The sequence below is a fragment of the Sinohyriopsis cumingii genome, chromosome 6 (assembly GCF_028554795.1).
Source record: "Sinohyriopsis cumingii isolate HCF-2022 chromosome 6, ASM2855479v2, whole genome shotgun sequence".
Lineage (NCBI taxonomy): Eukaryota > Metazoa > Mollusca > Bivalvia > Unionida > Unionidae > Sinohyriopsis > Sinohyriopsis cumingii.
Genome location: NC_142966.1, coordinates 82,336,155 through 82,359,532, shown reverse-complemented (window position 1 = coordinate 82,359,532; position 23,378 = coordinate 82,336,155). Strand labels below are relative to the sequence as shown.

General features: G+C 36.1%; 1 protein-coding gene across 1 annotated transcript in view; it reads left to right on the top strand.

The window, feature by feature from the left end:
- Positions 1-22,842, top strand: part of LOC149797331 (uncharacterized) — a 160,033-nt gene extending 137,191 nt beyond the window's left edge. The window contains exons 5-6 of the mRNA XM_089962055.1: positions 17,120-17,213; positions 18,258-22,842. Coding sequence (XP_089818181.1) covers positions 17,120-17,213; positions 18,258-18,858 — 695 coding nt within the window. The 3' untranslated portion in view covers positions 18,859-22,842. The remainder of the gene's footprint in view (positions 1-17,119; positions 17,214-18,257) is intronic.
- Positions 22,843-23,378: the final 536 nt, after the last annotated feature.

Below are 23,378 nucleotides of genomic sequence, written 5' to 3'. Positions count from 1 at the left end.
AGCCGAGTATGAAACAAAAAAGATAATAAATAATCGCGTTAGAAAATTGAAACATTGTATGTCCGCTGACAGCGTCAAGGATGATGAAATCCTTGACGAAATCAAGGGGAAGTAAATACCTCTCCTTGACTTTGTCACCTTGACCTTGTCAAGTACTTGGAAGTGAAATCGAAAGTAAGAAAAATATATTACTTTCTTTTTACCTCCCCCCTGACAGCGTCAAGGGGTAGAAATCAATGTGACAAAGTCCTTAACTTCGTCAAGGAGATGAAATCAGGGTGATTAGTTATTTGGGTTCAATGCAGGAGTGTGCATAATTGAGAATTTGATCTCTGTCACATACTATTGCGGTAATATGCTCGCGTCTGAGACTATCTAACTGTTGCTGTGTTAGTAAGAAATCTTCTTCTCCGTATTCATCAATGAGCAATTTAACGTTAATTTCTTCTTGTGCAAATGCAGCCTTGACTGCTTGCTCGAGTGCTTGTTTGTCATACACAAAAACATTTATGTGGTGGTACATATTTGAGATTTATATAAATCTAACGATCTAAATAAGCATATATACTCGAGGATTTGATGAGTATCGCAATTCGCGATCACAACATGATCTTTTATCAATACTTGCAGTTGTGCATCAGTCAGTATAAAATCGTCATGACCGTATATATCAACAATTATTTTTACCGGGGTAACTTTTCCGGTTCTGACAGCGTTATCAAGAAGTACTTTATCATGTATGAAACATTTCACGTGGTGATACATTATATGATACTTGCTTGATTAATTGTGAATTTCTGTGATTTTTACTAGTAAATACCCCATAGATTTCAGTGAATTTGTCAGTATTGCAGAAAATATATATAAAGTAAAATATTTTTACTGCAATATCTTATTGAGACGATCTCGTGAAATGCATGAGTCATGCTATATTTTTTTATAATTTATTGAAATATTTTTTATGTTGACGGTGACATTACTACTATCGTCGTCGTCGTCGGTGATGTCAGTGACATCATCATCGTCAGTTACATCAGTGCTGTCGTCGTCAGTGACATCAGTGCTATTATCAATGAAATCATCATCACATTTTTTCGGAAACGTTTTGCATTTCTGGGAAGTCTTTGGAAAATGCTTTGCGTTTTCATTGAAAATCCAAGATTTTTGGGACATTATTATAATATAATATTATTAATTGAAAAATCGTTTTACGATGAAAGTCCTTAGGACTTTACCAGGAGACTAATATGTAGTGTTTCATTCCGTAAATCAAAGGGATTCCCAGACTGGTCTGTCAGTGTGAAATTTATTCTGGTCAGCCATGGATTATGACATCGTAGATAGACCGGATTGATTGGCTCTTACACAATCAGAAATCCAGGTGGTTCTTTCAGAATAAATGAATAAAGAATAAATCCTTGCTGGGCTTGATTTGATACTGTCGTGTCTGTGCTGTAACTACCATCGATGACATCACACACAAGATTGACCGCGACCACATCGGTTATATTTACGATGCCCGGGGATACATGACGGCCTTGCCCTTCGGGGTTATTATTGTGTCTGAGGATAGTTGGCGGTGGTAGTGTTTTTCTGTACTGTGCAATGAGATCATCAAAGGACTCATTGATGAGATCGGTGATGGATTTTCTTACCTCGGGTACGTTATATCCGGGAAATTTAAAATTCGGCAACGTAGCCTCCGTCAGTGAGTAATTAGTTAGAAATTTCTGCTGATCGGTCTGGCCGTCGGTATCAGTGTGATCAATTATTACCCTAATTACTCGCTGGTTAATATATTCCATGTCTGCCGCAAGCTGATTAAATATTTCAATCCGCGTAATAATTTCGCTACGTAGTGATGTGTCAAAAATATGTTCTTGGAAGAGTCGCCGTAGTTGTTTTAGTTGTGTTTTATGTAATTGATTAATTTCTTTAAAATATTTAATAATATCTGCTGGGATAAGAGTGAAAACATCTATTTGGGGTCCTTCATGACCAGCACCCCAAGAAGCAGCATCTGGGAGTTTTCCTTTATAACCAAAAAACCAATAAATTTCGTCCGTACTGAGGGAGCTCAAACCACTACTCAATTTTGAATTTTTCATAATATCCAGACGGTCTTTGTATGGCGGTGTAATTTCGTGATATGATTGTTTGTCACTGACATAATCAGACTTTTTAGGTTCAGGTGGTATTGGTGGTGCCGGTGGAGCAACTTCAGGCCATCCCAATACTGTTCTGACTGAACTATTATAGATCTCCACGGCGTAATCTGGGGTGTTTATTTCGATCGCGGACGACAGCGTTGGTTCGTGAACATCAATTTTTATCTTTGATTCCTTCCCGGTGATGTTTTTTATTTGACGTTGTAATTCCTCATTGATTTCTTCGACTTGATAGCTCCCGGTTGGTAACACAATGACGTTCCAGTCTGGGGTGCCATCGGTGTTATTTTTATATGCAAATACAAACGAATTATTTGCTGACAATTTTCCAGATGATTTCTCTCTGATGTTGGGCCAACTGTGATATACTCGTAATTGCGCTAACGCGATTTCGCTTACTGGAATCGGAGTTGGAAAATTAATACTGAATTCTGGCTTAGTTGATGTTACTGTTAACAAAGATGTTCGCGCCGGGCTTGTTTTTGCGACTATCTGCTGAAGTAATTCCGTCATTATTTATCTTTTGTCGCTTCAAATGACCAGTGTAGTCTTCGTACATCTTTGGCATTTCGGCGAATTCGGAATCTGATATTGTTGTATCGTCAAGACTGGATGATATCAACGAGGACAATTTCGAGTAGGTGCTTGTGGCCGCGCTGTTTAACTTTTCATACTCGTGCAATTTTGTTAACGCACACGAGGATATTTTTTTCGCGATAATATTAGCAACTCCTGCAATTGTCGTTGATGTTGAAACTGCAATTGTGACCGCGATTGCAGTTGTCACTGGTGTCAGCGCTGATAATAGCACCCCAGTAGATGCAACTACCGCGGATACCGAATACATTATTGTGTCTAATACAGTTACACGCCGTTTGTATTTTTTTATCTTTGTTGCGCATTTGTCAATAGTATCTTTTAACTCTGACTGCCATTCGCGTACTTGATCATATCTATATTGCTGAGCATCTAATGTTATCGTTGATGCTGATTTCATTTTATTATTTTACGCGGTAACCAATTGAGGCGTTTCAGCTACAAATTCCAAACACCACCAGTAAGATGTTGCGGTTAATTTCTTGTCGGCGGCTTCCAGTATAAATGTTTCTTTGGTTTCCTTGTTTAATATGATAGTCACAACCCCGGAATACTTATCGGTGGAATGTCTCCAGGGATATGTTGTGAAGATCTCAAACTTAGCGGCACTGAACACAGACAGTCTATACACTCCAGTGGCTGTTGCTGTATATTTGATAGTATTATTTTGTTTGGACCATGTTGCGAATCCCGATGATACCGTGTATACTATGTTGGTGATATGCCCGGGAGTAACTCCAGTGGGGACTTTAATCAGACTGGTTTTGCTAACGATATCAGGAATACCCGATACGATATCCTGCTGTGTTTGTTTGATCGTGTCAATATTGGTCTTGATATCAGAAAGTTGTATGTCAACGATGAGCGGAGTGCCGAAGAATTTATCTATGACCTCAGCAGTTTTTTGATAATTTCTGCGAAATCTTGTAAACGCGTTTACATGAACATCATACTCAGCCCGCAACGTGGTTAGTTTACCGTCAATGGTGTCAACATATTGTTTGTTTGCGGCATCTTCCGGCGAGGTTGGAATCGCTAACGCGGTTATTTTGTTGTTGCCGAGATTGAGTTCACCTGTCATTGTATCACCGGTCTTCGCTACACGTTCTCCTGCAGCTTTTTGTGTATCATCTCGAAGCACCGCGATTGATATCAGCGAATCTCTGATTTTTCCGCTGTCAGTGAACACAGGGATGTTACCCGGAGTAGCTCCAATAACCCTACGAATTATTTCATGCCATTTGATATCGCTGGTTTTTAGTTTTCCGTGCCGGTCCTGAAAAATAACAACCTCATCTGGGTCTATCCAGGTCAGACTTAAACGATTATCGATTTCATCCTTGGTCGCATATTTTGATAAATCCACATCGGCGCGTTTTTTTGTCTTTATTTCGAGAAGAGATCTTCCGTAAATATCAACCATTATTTGATAGGAAACTGTTTAAATCGACCCATAGAATACTCGTGCACGATTTTTTGAGGAGAAATCTTTGATTTCGAGATCGCATCAAGAACATTTAATACTTCACGGCCACATATCGGAGGATCGGTCAGTGTGTTTGTGTTGGTAACGTTGAATACCAAATTGCTGTGCCTGGCACCAGAGTACTTTGTACTCTGCTGACATGATTCAGAAATTCAATTGGCGGTGCTAGCCCGTACGAATCAAAATAGATAATTCCACGTGGATCGATCGCGTAAGCAACCCAGTGAGTTCCTGGACCATCACTGTTATCAAGATTAATAATTCCGGTTTCTGGATTATTCGGTCGTGTTGGTAATTGATCTCGCATAAAGACGCCTCTGAAATGTTTTATGTTTAATTCTTTAACAGCATCAAGCAAATCAAAATTTGACATCGGTAGAAAACCAGCGGTTTTCAGAACCGTTTTGGGTACCATGAGGGTGGAGTTCCTGGAAGTCTTAACCCGCGTCCCTTTTTTTGTATCCTTTCCCTGTGGCTTTCCTTAATGCCATTCCAGCAGCTGTTCCAACAGCCCCTAACGCGGCTGCTTTAGCGACTGCGGGGGCAGCAGCAGCTATCAGTGCTGGTATTGCCGCGAGAAGAGGAAATATACCGCCGGTTTTAACCATATCTTTGACAGCTGCAGGAGAGAAATCAAGTTGAGTTCCAGTCGTTGCCTGCTTTGCTTTATTGAAATGTTTAAGTTGGGTTTTAGTTAATGACAGTTTGTTTGGACCGCCCATTAGCTGATCGTGTTTTAGTGTTATTTTTGTCCCACATGTGCTCGCGTTCTTCGATTGTAATTTCTTCACCTGACCAGGAGTCAGAGTGACATTAACGTGATTGTACGACATTTTATTTAATACGAGATTGATCTAATTGTTACATATTTTGTACTGGTGCATCAGCGAATATCATTCGGCCGCCAGCACCTTCAAGCAACATTGTTTTATCGGAAAGTATGACCGCGATTGCTCTGTAATTAGCTATAGCTCCTACGTCTCTATTCACGGTAGCCCGAAAGTGAATATCAACGACAGACTGTCTGGTTAAATCAAGATGCTCTAACGAGAAGTAATAGATTGGATAATGAGATATAAAATCCAATTGTGATATTTGCAAACCAGTATCAATATTTAGATCACGCGCTAGATATTTCATCAATCGTTGATATGCACGTGCAACATGATTATTACCAAAATTTAACATTATGTTCTCAGATGGTTCTTGATGTCCGTTTATTCGCAGAGAAACGTCAGTGATACCAAGTTGATCAAATATCATATGCGAACGTGTTTCATTATCCATTCGTGCAACATCCTGAAGAGCAATAAAAATATGTCGCGGCGCGACAACCCCCTGCTGTGATGCTATATGCCATGTAAATAAACCATTAACGGCACTTTGCATACTATCTGTGGTTGTTGTAAGCCACGATAACAACACTTGATCCATAAAAGAAAGCAGTCGCTTTTCTTCAGTAATTTCAGGAGTCATTACCGGCACCCACAGTGATAGTTTTGTTATGTTTACCTTACCCTCGTCACCTATAGGTCGCCATAGCGCATCACTGTCTTTGGCTTTTCTAACAAGCACGACCGTATGTTTTGCTCCAAAAATGACCTTTCTGACATCTCTGCAAAATCCAAAGATGTGCGACAGCGGAATGGCACAAGAAATATTTCTACGATTACCTTTTAGCGTTTGTCTACGTGCAGCGAAACCTAAATTAAATTCTGTATTAGCACCATGAACCACCGGCGCCACATCAGCGTCATCGGCAGCGGCAGAGTGTTTTTTCGGTCGTCTAATATTGTACTGATCACTGTTAGGAAAATTAGAAGTATCCTTGGCAAACATCATTGATGGACCGGCTGATCTTGTATAATCATCAGAATATCTCGCTAGACCAATTATTGTTGTAGCAACATCGACATCCTTCTGAATCGATTCAATATTTTTTCCATCAATCATGTAGATAGCACTATCAAACAAGGCCATAATTCCGTTATTGACAAAACCGATTTTAACCTCAGGCCCGTATTCTGTGTTATCTGTTTTTATAATTTCTCCTTCTACTTCAATAAATGCTTCTGCTGGCAGGAAATATCTATTTGTATCTTGAACTTGCAACTCAATTCGTCCTCGTTTATCTGGTTCTCGTGCGTCATAAGAATAATACTGATAATCACGCACTGATTCATTTTTAAGAACCGGTTCGTCTATGTCGAATGCTGGGTCAGATTCCCGTTTAAACATTTTATTATAGAAGTTATCGTCTAAAACGAAGACCACTTCCCGCCACCAAATTTGTGTTTATTTGTTCAGGATTCATCAAGGCTGCTAGTTTTTGATTTGCGGCTTCATTTATTACTTTACTAATATTTGCTGGCATGTCTGCGGTGGCTGGTAATTTTACCGGCGGAGGTTTTCTACGTATCAGTCGTGCTAGTCTGTCCTTGATTGCCAGGAATGCTTTACTGGCAGCGCTACCAACAGCGCCAGTAGCTTTATCTTTAATAACATCAATGGCTTTCATTGATAATTGTTTTGCGATCGGTATTGCTTTAGGTGCCATTCTCGCAAATAAACCCTGAACAACATCGCCTAATCCGTTTCCATAAGTCATCCTGTATACGGGTACTCGTGAATTTACCACCCTGACCATGACTGGTCTACGATGAGAATTGTGTACCATCATTTTATTTAATTAGTTATTTCTCTAATCGCGACGACTTTCAGTCGCGGCGTCTTTCAGTCGCTGTCCACGAGTTCATCAATAAGTTCTCGATAGATGTGAATATCCATGATGCCACCTTGAAATAATCGCTGACAGATATCAGCTGCTTCATTAATTATTTCTGGTGAGTTATTTCCGGCACGCCTTCCTCCTAAGATAATTTCCAACCGTGATACATCATTGATGATATTATCAGGACAGGGAATAAAATCACCCCCCAAACCTTTACCAGATGTTTTTTTTTTATGATAGTCGATTGTGTTTTTAATGGTGTTAAACTCTTAGGAGGATCAATAAGCCCAAGATCCACAAGAATATCGCTCTCTTCCTTTTGTTGTTGTAGAACAGGTTTATTGAGAAAATCGCTAATACCCTTATTAAATTGAGACCATTTATGATTGTCTTTTCTAGCCTGAGAAAAGCCATAATACCCACGAAATATACCTTTATTCCATTCATCACGACCCATTTTAACGTGCTCGGGTTTTAAAAATTTATGTCGCTGATCAAAAGTTACATAAGGTATTGAACCTAACAGATTTTCTGGCATTTTTTTAAAACCATCAACAGCACCCGTTATAAATTTATCCATCAAATCGACCTTAGCCTTAGCTGAAGCTGTTTCTGGTACTACTTCTGAAGCATCTTCTTCTTCTTCTTTGGGCGGTATTGCCGCAGCTATATCAGTTGGAAGCTCTCGTAAAATCTTTTTTGTTTGTTTAGTTCTCCTAGCAATCTTTTCAGTTTGCTCAGCGGTTTGTTTTAGCACTGGAAGAATACCCGGTTTTGTTATATCTGTTGGATCTCCCAGTAAAGCTCTTTCAGTGACCACCGCAGCTTTCTCAGTAGCTGTTGTGACGGGTTTAAATAATTCTTCTGCACCTGTTGCAAATTCAACTTGTGCTTGCTGCCGTGCTTGTAATTTTTGTCTTACACGTTCTCGTACAGGAAGAAATTTTTTATTGCTTCTAGTCGCTCTCGAGCTAGTCTAGCGGAATGAGCTTCTCCGATGTTGGCCATTATTGTTAACTTAAATTTTTAATTCACAGCAGCAGAAACGGCGACGACAATCAAACCCTGCCAGGATATTTTCACGTGGACGACACAAAAACGTGGATGTGATTTATGTAACCCAACGGTATACACAAATCCCGAAAGTGATCAGAGATAACTGTAACGTTCTCGCGGTATTTGACGGCGTTGACGCACACACGTTACGAAATATACATCAGACTTGGTGCAGCGGTGACATGGACATAAATAAATTCAGAAATTTCTTTAGTCGTGCTCAGGCAAAACCACACGGATTTGTAACGATAAATTTACATGATCCTCGGACACGGTATCGAGTTGGGTTAGATACAATTTTTAGTTAGAAATCCTAGGATTTTTAGAATACTTTATATTTCTAGCAGCAGAGAGACTGAAACAACACCGAATGTTTTGTCTAGTAGACCCTTGTATCGAGAACTAGTTATATAGGTAGATATTTTTCATGAGATAACCCTTCTGGTGAGCGAAGAAAGCCTATTATCCGTGTTTTCTGACTAGAAGGGTTTATTTGTGAAGACAATACTTCTATCAAGAGTGTTTTCGATAGAAGGTTCTGTTTGACGAAATAGTTGGTGGGCTCAGTCTCTCTGCTGCTCCTTGCATTCCTTGTTTGTTATGTTGCAACAACATCGACTCAGCCGAGAAAATAACATTTCGACTGTTATTCAACAAGAACTCATTTGGGTGAAGACGAGAACGACGGTTTGAGAAAACTATTCAATGGCGTAAAAAGTATTGTTTAATTTGAACGAATGCCAGACAACCGGAAAAGTTCAATCGGCGGAAATTTAAATATTCCCCCGAAATATATTGTACCAGTAAAATAACAGTTATTGACTAGAAATAGGTGTGCTTATTGCAGCTGAAGAAGGATAACCTGTCGAGCAATTCTGCTTCGCGATCCCGTTAATAATCGAAAACCTATGATAAATATTCAATGTTACCGACTCGAGGAAATAATCGAAGCGGAATAACAACTGCAAGATGAAATCATCTAAAGAACCGCACAACTCAGTAAATGTAACGTTTTCGATACCGTTTGCGGAATCTTCGCCTCAACCATTCTTGGACTTGATTTTGCTGACATCACAACAACACCCACAGTCGTAGTTATGCTGATCGGATTTCTTATGGAAGTAATAACGATAGTAATCGATTTAACTGATATGTGCTGGTACATAAGTTCAATACGACTACATTCATGAATATGTGTTCATTCGGATCTTTTTTCGCCAGCAGAAAATATTCTTAGTGCGATTAAAAAACTCTACTCGATGGCTATTGAGTATAAAAGACTTTTGCATGGGTGAGTTCGAAAAGGTGCTAATAAAAATGGAAAACCATCGAAATCTCCACGCACAGATACAAAGCGGGAGGTAGTAATCAAAATCAGAACATTGATTAACAGACAGTGAAAATCTAGTACCTGTTAGCCAACAAATTTTGTTTTGCAAAATCGTTCAAGTGACGAAAGGGTAAAATCAATACGAGAGCTGATATTTGCTGCTCAAATATCATTCACGTGAGTGAATAGCGTCTAGTATGTTTGCGAATAGTATCCCTTAGGAATATTAACGGCGACAGTAATAACACCGCATACACAAAGACGATATTGTTTACCTCGCCAGTGGCATCGTTAGACATTGTCGCAATTGCTTTGGCAATATTATTTTTGGAAATTGGTAATCATATTTCTAAAAATTAATAACAACTTCTTAATCTTATGCTAGTTCGCTCCATATAATCTTTCACCCTAGAGCTATTGTTAGCCTATTGCGCATGTTGCCATATGTGGCGATCGGAATAAAAGTAGCAAGATCGTAGGGTATAGAAGTAGTTGATCTATATCACCTATCAAAATCTACAAGCTCTATTGTTATGGTGCTCTCCTAAACGTTCGCCTTCGGTGTTAGGGAGACAGCCTCCAGGTCCGTCGATGTATATGCAACTATCGGTATCAAAGTGAAGGATACGGTATCTTAAATGTTCCAACAATACATACAATTTTAATCGACCATGGCCTGCCACATAATCAGCATTAATAAAATTAACAAACTCATCGGGTGGAATAAACTCCAAACACTCTACGTAATTCATAAAGATCAAATCTTCACGTAAGATTCCACGTATTTGATTTGACCTTTATCGTCGTGAGCTCAAATAAGTGACTGAGATTCATCAAGCATTCGGTCTTAAGCAAGATTGGAAGCATAACCAATTTTCCCCAGTTTTCCCCACAATCAAATTTTGCATGACTTAAATAAGCAAATTTGGAATGACTTAAATAAGCAATGGGCGGTTTTCTTTCTGTTACACATTTTTCAAGGCAATGCATTCATGTGATCTGTATCTTCGTTTTCGATGATCCTTTTCTTCTGGTTTGCGACACCCGGAAGGATTACCATTCGCTTCTTGATTCAGTTGAGAAAATCTTTGATGTATCCGGAGAAACGTCCTTGAAATAGAGTGATCTCGTCAGGTTTTTATTGTTATGCGTTGAAAAAGTGTCGAATTTCGTAAACATTTAACAATAGGTATCCCAGATCGAGAGCATATATTGATTTTGCAACCATCAGCATTCCTGTCAAGGTGCCTTTTTGTGATCGAGAAGACGTGTTTCGCGTTGATTGCTTGTTTCAGCACACGTGCAGCATAAAGTAAACATTACTTCTCCGTGGCATTCACGAGGCAAACGTGAGTTTACAAATTTGTCAGTGGAAGAACTTGACATTTGATCAAACCATCATACTGGATAATGTGTTGAACGTGAATGTCTTCTGTCAAAACTCAGGGTAGCTGGTCGGAAATCACATACTTATATACCCAATGATACAACAAGCACACATCAATATATTTAATTTGTAACATTGGTTCTTCCTGCACTACAACTATCATGTGGATTAAAACGTGTCAAGTCTACTACATCGTTCTCTTTGGCGATGCGTCGAAATCCTAAATCTGTTGTGAAATTTCGATTGTAGTTGTCTTCCCACGTTTATATCATTTAGTATCCTTGACTTTCCAAACTCTGGCATTGTTTTCTAACTTCGTCGTTCGAATCTTCCATGGTGATCCATAAGAAAGGATAGTTCAGGCCTCGGTGATGATGACGCTTGAGACATCCATGATATGAGGATCTATTAAATTGTTACACGATATTGGACCTTTCTAACACCCCATCAACCACGAAATATGATCCAATTCTTTTGTCAAGTGTTTCTGGCATTTGTATCCACTTATTTGAGTTTTGCACAAGTAATATAACCAACTTATTAATTCTGTTGTTGAATGCTGGACTCAAGAATGTTCGCCTTCAGTAGGTCATCAAATCATAGTTTGTCCTTCTGGAGTAAAAGGACTGGACACTAAACAGCAACGATATCTCTCGTAGTAGTAAATATGTTGCTCCCAATTGTTAAATCATTGGTCAAAATGGTAACAATATTATGGGTATTCAAAATAAAATCAGTATCTTCAGTATGATTTTTCATGATAGATGTGAATATATTCTCGTCGGGAAAATGGGGTCCTCGAAAAAGAACTCCACTGATAACCTCGGAGTAAACATTTAACACGTAAAGAGTAGCCTGTATATTTTGACCTATTTACATTAACAATTGCCGCTTCGTGCATAGATATGTCTGCTTATTCCCGCTGATCAGCTCGGTGCAACGTTCTAATTCTTTCCGTTGGGGTCTTCTCTGCATATGTTTGAGAGACCACAATGATGTGGATAAACACATTTGATCTTGATCATTGGTAATCTGGACAATACTTCATTATGAACTGAGAAGACGATCCACAACTAAAAGTTTGTTTTGCATTTTCCCCTGTCTGAAAGACGAAGACGTGCGTCATGTGAAGTATGAAGGGTAGCTTTTGCATTGGTCATGGCAAACTCATCATTTAAGTATATAAAGTTTTGAATTTAAACATGAGTTTTGGACAAAATTAATTCCGCAGTTGTGCTAAGTTTGATCCACACCGTAGTGAGTAGCCGACGGTCTCAATTGAACGTGATATGTACCTTGGCACGCGTTTCTACATCTTCAGCATGTATTCCAATACGGTAATGATGAATGTAGCTGATTTTCCTGCCTAGACCTGAGACTTTAATCCTTAAAGTTGATTTTGTAAGTATAAGGGATCTTTCTAAATTTTCTCGAACTCGTTGTTTTGAGTATGTAGAATGTAAAATAGTTTTCAGGGGCTAATAAATGACTTTCATTATTAGACGATTTTGTCTCTGTCTTCGGGAGGAGATGGAGGAGAATGATGTTGGATTGAGATACGTCATCTCATATTCAAACTTTCTATGGTGAACATATAATACATATTATTTCAGGGTAGTTCTTCGCTTAGCTTCTGGTGTCTGGTTGTAAGAGTTTGATAGTTTTATGACAATATGCGATTTAAGCTTGATTTCACCAAGGTTACCCATCTACCTATATGCAGTGCCCCCACGTACGAGAATATATTTATCCAGTTTAAACCTGAGAAGATGACTGAAGAGACACAGCAGACAAGACAGATATTTACAAACAGTCATTAAAAATACACCTCTAACAAGACGTCTGAAGAAATTCTAGATTTTTCCTATCAAGAATAAAGTGAAGAAAAAGGACATTGGGATACAAATGAACACATGACAACAACGTCAGATAAGATTAACCTGTACAACAGGAGCAAGTAGTTATAGAAACAAAAAGAAGATATATTATGTATCATTGTCAAGATAACGTACATCGGTCTTCATGTTGTCCCAGGAAAGTGAAACAAAAGGAACCCATTCCAATGACGAAATTATAACGAAGACTGTAATATGAAACAAATAAACCTTCGCGATGTATTTTCAGTTTTATTGCGAGTTTTATTTACAAGAATATAACATGTCTTTATTTTTTGTTTCTTGGCATTCGTAATGTGCTCAGAGATACACACATACCTTGTGCGAAATGATTTTGTACAAAATTTGTTTTTTGCAAAATGTGAAATAATGCCTTGCTTCTAGGAATCCTAGGTGACCTAGATGGCTCTAAAAAGGACTACTGGGTTGGACAAATATTATAGACTCTTGATCATTAATTGCAACAGTTTTAGACTTTTCACATGTTTCAGTATTGCTGCTGTTGCGATGGTAATAGTTGCTGCTATCGCTGCTGACGTCACCTCGGTAGTCACAGTAGCCATGGAACATTTCGCAATCTTGAATTTTGAAAGTCTCTTTCTTTTGGGTTTCGCAAAAGTAATCCCACGCAATCCGCTCAAGCTCACTAATCAATTTTTTAACCCCTTTTCTTGCTGTTACATTTTCTCTTCGTATTTTGGGTTTTCAATAAATGTATGTTCTGCTTCTATGTGGCTTTGTTAGAGTCTCGGTCTCTTCCGTTTGTTTCTGCTGATAATTATAATTTACTAGTCACGATGGAGAAGTGAGATGTGGAATAAAGTCTTGAAAATATAATAAAGGGAGGAAAGCCATAGCTGCAATATCTATTGTGTGTGCAATTGAAACAAATTCTTCATTTCAGTCAGGTTTGTCCGTGTTGGCAAGGTTCTGCATTGGTGAATCGAAGAAAATCGCTTGTACATATATATTTCTCTATATCTCGCTCTCTTTCTATGTATTAATCTATCCATCCATACATTTATATATCCATCCAGCAGAAATGAGAGAAACCAAAAATTTAAGCAAAATCATTATTCTGTTCCAAAGTGTAAATTTAAGAAACACTTACAGTATTGTAAATTAATTCCCAAATAATTATCAATGTTTTATCATATGTTCAAACGTATGAAATGTTCCAAATGAATTACAATAGTCCTGAATGTCCTGATTTACCACAAAGATATACTCAAGAATATATTTGAATGAGTTTTCAGTAACCCAAAATAATGTTTCAACCCAGTCAGTGAGCACTTATATAAATCTAATTATCAATTTGAATAATACCTCACGTCTTATATCTAAACATAGCTAAAATCTCTAATGATAGATTCCTAAAGACTGACATGAAACAGGAATAAATACATTTGTTTCATTGTTTCACTTGGTGTAAGATGCAAAAGAATGTAATGGAATTCACTGCGCATAAATAGCTTCTAATTGTAAAATTACATAAAATTGTAAGTAAGTTTGTTTCTAGAATACTCTGAACTAAATAGGTATGTCGGCATCTTATTTACAACTTAAAATCAATGACAAAGGTTAGTTATGTAAACATATTGTTTAAAATGGCCATTATCTTAAAGTACCATCTAGAATCATGGACGACCGTTAAACACACAATATAGATATACATAATTTCTCAGAATAGAATGGTTACTGCGCCAATATTGTCAGTCTTGTTATTTATTTATGTTTGATACACGTCTTTCTTTGATTTTATCTTTCATAACAAAAAAAAAAAAAATCTCCAAACCCTCTATCCTTATATCTTGTGTGATAGTATATCAGTACATTTTGGGGCATATGTGTGTAGCAAAGATGGGTGTTTGGCAGTAGATTTAGGGTGATGGTCAGCAAAACCCTGCATATTTTATCATTACATTTCCAATTGTCTCTATAAATGTTTCAGCCTAATGCTCATTTTCTCGTCCCCATAGAACCTATCATTTTAAACATATGGATGCATTTCACATACGATTTTCCCTTGTCCTTAGATATTTTGTGAACACGGCATACAAATGTTTATTTCTTCTTTCACCGAAAGTGCTATATTAATGTTAATTTACTTCGTATAAATAGGGTCATGCTAATGTTAATATAATGGACGTTTTAACATGGAACACCCATTGTCCCCTAAGGGTCATATTTTTAAGCTGGAGGCCTTAATGTTAATTCCATTTTCCTCCGATGATAATTTTATCACGCTATCGTTTCCAATTACTACCGCAGTACACCGGATAGCTGATATGATAAGAGGATCACTGACATATAATCAACCTCATATATCCTATCTAACGTAGACTTAGCCATTATCACACCCATAACAAGACTTGTGTTTATGGCATCTTTACTTTATGACACATGGAAAGGAACAAGGAATATCTGCGTACATTTATTTAATAGAGGTGATATCGAGATGGAGAGATTCCGAATATGAGTTACAAGTCAGCAGCATTACCGCGGCTTTACACCATAATTCACAGAATGTACTATAACCTCAAAAAAATTAAACAAACGTACATTGTTATTATTGATGCCGGTATCGGTTGTATTTATATTATGTTATGCTTATGTTATAGATCTAAAGTTTGCTATATATCATATTTTATTTCTGAAATTTTACCTTTAAAATAGGTGCGCCTATGTTTACATTGATATGGATATAGATGTTTGAAGTGTCTATACTTATTAATATATACAAGTTTTCCAAAGTGTTATTATAATAATTTGTTTGAAAGTAATCAAATTAAACAAGAACATGAAAGTCAAGTATCGCTTCATTTTTATAAATCATGTAGTTTTGCTATGTCTCACGCCTTAACTCTGTTCACCATAGAAATGATACAATCTTCATCTTATGGCACTGATCACAGTCATTAAGAGGGTTACAATAAAATTATATAATCTTCTTAAGGTCTCGGATAAGCAGTAGTAACGATGAATATGTTGCTAAAATAAATTACTTAAACGGAGCAAAAAGAGTAGAAAAAGAAAATAACAAAGGAAAAAAAGATAACGAAGAAAAATATGATGATAGACGCGTTAGCAAAGAACACAATTGCACTGACCTGAGGGAGCAACAACAATATTTTATGAAAAAGAGTTTGTCACATAATTCCGTAAAGTAGTGTGCACTGGACATACATGAAAATTCAATACGCGTATTCCTCAAGTGAGTGAAATAAGTTAAAGTGGAATAGTAATAACTAGTCAATATGAAAAGATCATAAACCCATACAAAGTCAATTAACCCATACAAAGTCAATTATTTCAATAGTAACACACTGGCAGTATTTTTAAAGTAATTCAAACGAAGTCGGTTTTTCCATTTTCATTTAGTTTGTCACAACAAAGCAATAACAGTTTCCTACTTCGTTCTGCACTTCTTAAAATGATGATAAATCACTTACGATCTGACTTTATCTTGCGAAAGACCTGGGATTGAAAAGTATCCACTTTGTTTACTGTGTCTGAGGTTCTTAGTGACAAATCGCTTTAATGTTTGCTATGTTATTTACACGTCTTCCTTACTGGCGCCATGAATCCCCCCACCCACAAAGTCCACTGTATGCCCAATTTTTCTAATTTTAGCCGCTATTAGTTGCATCTTACAAATTTGGTTTCTAAATCTTGCAGAACAGTGTGATTGAAGATTACGAACGATCAAGACATAATTCAAGTCTCAACTCAGCTTGGATGATATGTTTGTTGATTGACATCTATTGAACCCCGATGATACTGACATTAGGTGACATACAGTTATATCACTTGGCAAAACTGTTTACTAATATCTAAAACCTTCTCACAGTTTAAGCATTATCACATACGCAATTCGCTTATAACGAAATGTAGGTATCCAAAACTTCGTTCACACTTAGTGACAGCTCTTCTTAAACTGTAAATGCTGTGTACACAGACTCGCTCATGGCTCGTACACTCAGAAACTCAGACCAAAAACAGTTGTTGTAAAATACAAGAAATAAAGTTCAGTGTCAACATATGTCTAGTTCCTCACATGCAATGGTCCACTTACGGCCCATGTTTTGGCTAACTGGTATTAAATTCTTAATGAGAAATGACTGAGATCACTCGTTATCTATTGAATAGGCACCATACCATATGTCTTCCTTTGAGAAATAATCATAATTAATGCTGCAATAAAATGTTTATTTAAATTGCTAAAATGTTTCATGTTACTAGTGCATTGTATAAAATATATATTCTATTACAGACACACTCGCACTGCGCAATATGCTTCTTTTCTCGGGATAGCGTCAAAATATGCTATGTTCATTTGGAGTTGGGAGAATAAAGCATTGTGTGAATTCCGGTGTGTAGGCCATGATGGTTATGAATATAAACGGCATATTTATATCTGAAAACATTTGAAATTAAGGTTCTCACGTATCTTTGTATTTATTTTACAGGCAAACATGATGACGTACCAACGATCATTGGGGTGGTCATAGCAGTGTTAATTGTGTTAGCGGTAGTCGCTGCAGCTCTCATTATATTCAAATGGTACAATACTTTAACACACGTTTTTGTACAAATCTTATATTACCCTTTTTGCTAGCTGAGATGATATCGTGTTTACAAACAACAATTACGTCACAGAAATATATAATTTAAGCATTTTATTTTCATGAAGTTGTCATTAGCATTAAATTACGCTACATTTGTAATATTACAAATGTCAGATCTGTTATCACATTTTTAAGAAACATATTTATTCTACATTTCTGAAGGTTATGATTGTGTTAAGCATATCTTGTACAATTTATAACTGAATCGAAATCAAATACATAACAAAGCATTTCTTGAGGCTGATGTTATGCGTACTCTTGTATGCATTTTAATAATCACTTTTAAGTTAATGCTCTTTCGTGTTTCTTTTTCTTAAATCTTAATACGACGATTGAAGCAAGTGGTCAGTTTGGTTAAAAGTGTATCATGTATTGGTTTTGTTTTTGTTTTGGGTTTTGGGGGGTGGGGTGGGTGGGATATATTTCTCATTTTACTACTTTTTTAGCATATAACGTATCTTTGGTTTGAGTGAGCCTTTTGTGCATATATTAAAATATGCATTTAGCTCACAGTCCTCCATCAGCAGGTGTCTTTAGACTAAAACCATTATCTATCTATCTATCTATCTATCTATCTATCTATCTATCTATATATATATATATATATATATATATATATATATATATATATATATATATATATATATACATCATAAAATAAGTCTAACTTGTGTTCCTTGAAATAAGTCGTATGTCAGTGCATATTCTAATTTGTGTTTAGTTACAAAAGGCCCATTCAAAGTGCAAAACGTCATAAATAGTTTTTTTTCTTCTGTTTTTAATAACGATATTGAGTGAACACAATTGTACGCAAAAGATACACAACCGAATTTTTAAAAGAAAACTCCTGTCTTAACTGTTCATAAAATAATGATGTTCTCGTTCTGGAATTACTTCAATGACATATATTTGTGAAAAATGAAGCTTCAGCTGTCATGAAAGGGAGAAGATTGGTTACACAATCAATGTATTTTTTCAGGCGACAGAAGAAACGTAAAGAAGACGACACCCACATTTCTGATTTACCGAAAGGGTTGACAAATCATATGTATGGGAGTCCCATGGAGGCGGGTGATAGCAAAGCAGCGGTTGAAACCTCAAATTACGATATTATAAACGATGAAATGGTGCGAACATATTCTCTGCCCGGCATCAACAACAAAGGTACAACAAGAGTCCCCGAAAGAGCAAAGAAATATGGCGACGTTTCCGTTGACGATTATAACAAAATTGAGTTCGAGATGAACGGCGCAATTAAAGCTTCAAGTTATGACACTTTACCGACAGTGGAAGGAAAGATAGGAGACAATACATATTCACATGTATCCGACCAATTAAAATCTGTCACCACAGCTAGAGTTACTGCCAATGAGTATTCTCATTGTAAAGTCAATGGTAAGGATAGGCTAACAAATGATGATGATTACTCACATGTAGGCATTGAAGGGGACTGTAAGAAAAATCCAGCAGCAAACACCAAGGAAGAAGATGATTCGTATAACCATATTCACTTTCAGGATACTAAACATCCAATGGCACATGAAAAGACAATAATTTTTGAGAAGGAATCCGGATTGTAGAAAAATCTCCGAACATGCTTAGATGACAAATCACTTAACCCGGAGAGAAAACCTACCCCTTGAAAAATGGAGATACTCGTATATGTTCGATAGACGATCAACATCAAGGAATAAAGGCTGTATCATTGATGGATAATAAAAATGAGTTGGCAACAAGATCTAAAGAGAAGCAGTACACCGCCGTTGTCAAGGTCAAGAACGTGAAAATGTCTAATGGATTCCACGTTAAATGCAACAATAATTCGGAGTCAAAAATACCAAATGTACTGCTCAATACACCCATTAATTCCGACTAAGACTGTTAACTATTTGCATACGTTTGTGACGGAAAGTATGGACCCATAGTTATCAGGTATATACAGTCAAAGATACAAATAGCCAGAGTATCTACAACTGACTCATGCCTACACATGTAAGATTTCATTTGCTTCAACAAGTATACGCTTTTGTAAATAAGACAAATGTTCCGGTTGTTCACTCTCATTTTATTGTATGCTGGGATAAGGCAGTAGAGAATCCGCTGCTACATCTCCCCTTCCCTGCCCTATGAATCCTCCTCCGCTTTCAAGTGAACCTTCTCACGTCTTAGAAGTAGGAATACAAGTGTGACCCTGTAACCCATGGTGACAATGTTTCCGTAAGATGACTAAAGAAACAACACACACGAATATATAAAACAAACTATAAAATGTATCGTATCATCATCAGCATGAAATTATGACATTGACCTTCATATCCAAATATTAATGAGACATTTATTACTATCAGTAATAGTACAAAGAAAATATAGAATGACAATGAAAAGAATGGCGATTGAAGTGGTTTGTATTCGGATTTTAATAATGGGAAGACAATGTTGATGATAACACTAAAGTAACAAAAATACATTTTGTAGCGCAATCATGTGCTGGCATGAAATCATTGAAGTAATTGCTGCATGTTTTAACCATAGCCAATCCAGCTCACGTACTTTGAAAACGATGAAATATCCCTTGTTCTATCCTAAATGTGTGCCAGCAATTATCATCATCATCGTCATCACCGTTGTCGTCATCGTCATCATCAACGTTATCGTCGTTTTTATTTAGCTTGAAGTCACTATGTTGTAACCAGAATTTTCTTGATTGCAGACATTGAATAAGTTAAGAACATTTAGAGCTACTTGTTTAGACACCATTTTACCCTTTGCTAAATTATGAAAATAAGGTTAAACAATTTCTTACAATGAAATGTTGCATGAATTTGTAGTATTCATAAGATATGTATTATAAACGGCTTATTTATCTTATCCAAGATAAGTATATTAAATTAGCTCCAGTCCCAAATTCATCCAACATCTCAAGTTATAGAACCAGCCTTAACTAAAGAAAAAAAACTATTAAAAAATCCCTCAAGTTATAGAACCAGTCTTTACTGAAAAAAATATATATATATAAAAAATCCCTCCATTCTTCTACACCACCTTATGGCAGAAGTCACAACTTTCAAATTTGGCAGAAATATTACACGAAAAGTAGTTTCCACGATATTACATATCAAATTGTATAGAACTTTCTGAGCCTTGAAGGTCATGAATTTGAGGTAATGACTTATATCATCTATTCACAAACATGGGTTTTACATGGACGAACATTAATCGAAAATTTGAAGAAAAAGTAAAACCTGTTCCCAGAGAAGTAGAATCTAACAAGCAATCATGGGACGGTATTTCCATTTCTTCTTTTTATTGGATGTGAAAGTTAATAATTAACATTTAAATGTTTACCCATTCATACTAGACCCTTTAATTAAATATGTATTGGTTATGATAAATGCGCCTGGGTCCACAAAGGAATGAGTCTTCCAGTGCAGCTCGATTCATTCCAATGAAATGTTTATGTATTTTGCGTTTGGAAAGGAAACACAAAAGTAATAAGGATCATGTTAATTTTGTTTGTTTGCGTTGTTAAAAAGCAGTATATCGATAAAATAAAATATCATAGTTACTCTGAGCCTCGAAAACTAGTACATTAAATCCGCCTGAGTTTGCCTTTGTTAATATTAAAAAAGGAATGCAAACTTGAAGAAACTCATAGCTCATAATCTGCCCTCCTTTTCTGAACTCTTCAGTGTATGGAGGTTGAGCTAAGAGCATTTCCGGTAGGTATTGTAGCTGGTCGACATTCATCGGTTGTATGATAGAATGATATAACTGAAATTATTTTTCTAATCATGGGCAAACGTTTCAATAGAACGCCATAATAAATTCGCGATAAAGTAATTAACGGATAAATGTTAGACACAATGGATACAATCATGTGTTAAATGGTGTGTATGTCAGATGTGCAGATAATTGTAATTGAAATTTGAAGAAAAAATGTGGAAGAAGAAGATAATTTGGAAATAAAATAAATAGCGAAACAATTCCTTGGCAAATCAACGACAATAAAAACACAAGAAAAATAAATAAAAACGAATTAAAATTAAACTGAATGTTGAAATTATTATTTTATTCAAGGATGTCAATTATGAACCTTCATTCACGATTATGTGTTGCATTATGGATACAGATTAGAATATGAATCTGCTTGTGAAATACTTATGTTGACCTTTCTTAATTAAGCCAATGAATTACAAACAAAAAAATATTGTCCATTGTGTACCTTATTTTCATCATTGCGTATTTTAGTCGTACGGATCTATAATCGACTGATCACGTATCAAAGTTATTTTACAAACGGTGAACCGAAAGCTGTTTTATTTGTGGGCTCTTCTCCGTCCTTTAGTTACGTTAAGGTATCGGCCTTTGAAGTGTCCCCCTACATCCAATAGAAAATTTTAAGCTTTTTTCTTGTTTCTGTATCCCCCATAGTATATGCGATTGTTTTTCTGTAAACAAAATAAAAAATACTCGGGGAAAAAACAACGTATTTATCATTTTTGATCAGATGTTGCTGTTTCGATATTCGCATTTTATTATTTTATGGTGGGTTGCACACACAAGGTCCCTGGAGCTAGTCCTTTTGTTTTCTTTCCCAGTTTATTTTTTGAGATACTTCTCTCCCCAGAGACTTGGTCTTGTGGCTGGTTTCTATATAATGGTCCCTATATTTCAGTGATTTTGGCCAAGAATCAATATAAAGTCCTGTGTATGTTATATGTGTATTCTATATTGGTCTAATCATGCTATATCGTGTTTGTGTTAGGACTGACCATTTTTATATATATTTTAATTTGCATGTAACTTGTTTATTTACCTTTTGTATTACAGTAATTCTTTTTATATATTGACGAGACCGCAGTTTTCGTATATATATATATATATATATATATATATATATATATATATATATATATATATATATATATATATATATATATATTATGTGTGTGTGTGTGTGTTTATGTGTAGAGAGAGAGAGAGAGAGAGAGAGAGAGAGAGAGAGAGAGAGAGAAATTTTCTATTTTGCGTCGTTGTATACATATGTATCTGAGGGGTTAGAAATCACTCAGCAGTGTGTCTTGGTTAACATAACTAAATACAAAACTGTTAAAAACGGTAAAAACGATATCAGTTGTCTTCTTCCCCAGCGGCTTAGTTACCTACCTGATGGAGTAAATACCTAATACGAGAGGGAGATAACTAGGTTAATGAAAGCGGAGATATGATTAGCTCCTTGACGGGACGCTTGTCATTTTATTTCCTAAACCAAATTACATAGCAGTGTATCAAGTTCTTGTTAATGATGATTCTTTGAATATTATAATAACTGACTAGCATCTGTAATATGTGTCCAAGTTTATTGGTATTGAAATAGCAATGAGAATTTATAGGAAACAAAGTATATAATGCTGCAATATTCACTCCTTGACCCTTGATCGGATGATATTCCATTTCATTTCGTGAAGAAAATTACATAAAATGTATCCCTTTTTTGTTATTTGTTTTTGCTGAATATTGTAGTAACTGACTTGCATGTGTAGTATTAAAGTTTGTCTCAAATATCTTCTGTTATTATTAAGAATTTGATTTTACCATTACATGCTTGAACAATTACTAGCAATTAATGACACAAATAAAAGCCATGCTTCCTATTAGCCTAGTCACATTGTGAATGTCATCTTTGTACAAATATTCATAGCCTCAAAATAAAGGCATTATCTTTTAAACTTTTAATGTATACCTCATACATTCCAAAAATTAACAGAAAGATTGGCACATTGTTTCCCAGAAAAAAAAGCCAAAATTTCCAAAGCATCAAAATTTCCTTCTTATAGGATTGTTTGTCATGGAAGCACATAACATTTTCGCAGCAAGATCATTTTGTTGAAAAAATATATTTCCAAACATACGTTTGGTTTTCCTTTTTTGTAAAATCATTTTAAGCTCTTTTTCAGAGAATATGTTTGTTAGTAAGGGAGGAAAAGATTCGGCAAGTTAGCTTAAAACGTTCTTGAAGACATAGCGTTAAATGAGTTACGTGGTCTTTTCAAAATCGAAGTTTTAGAAAAGATTGAATTCAACTGCATATTTTTATGAT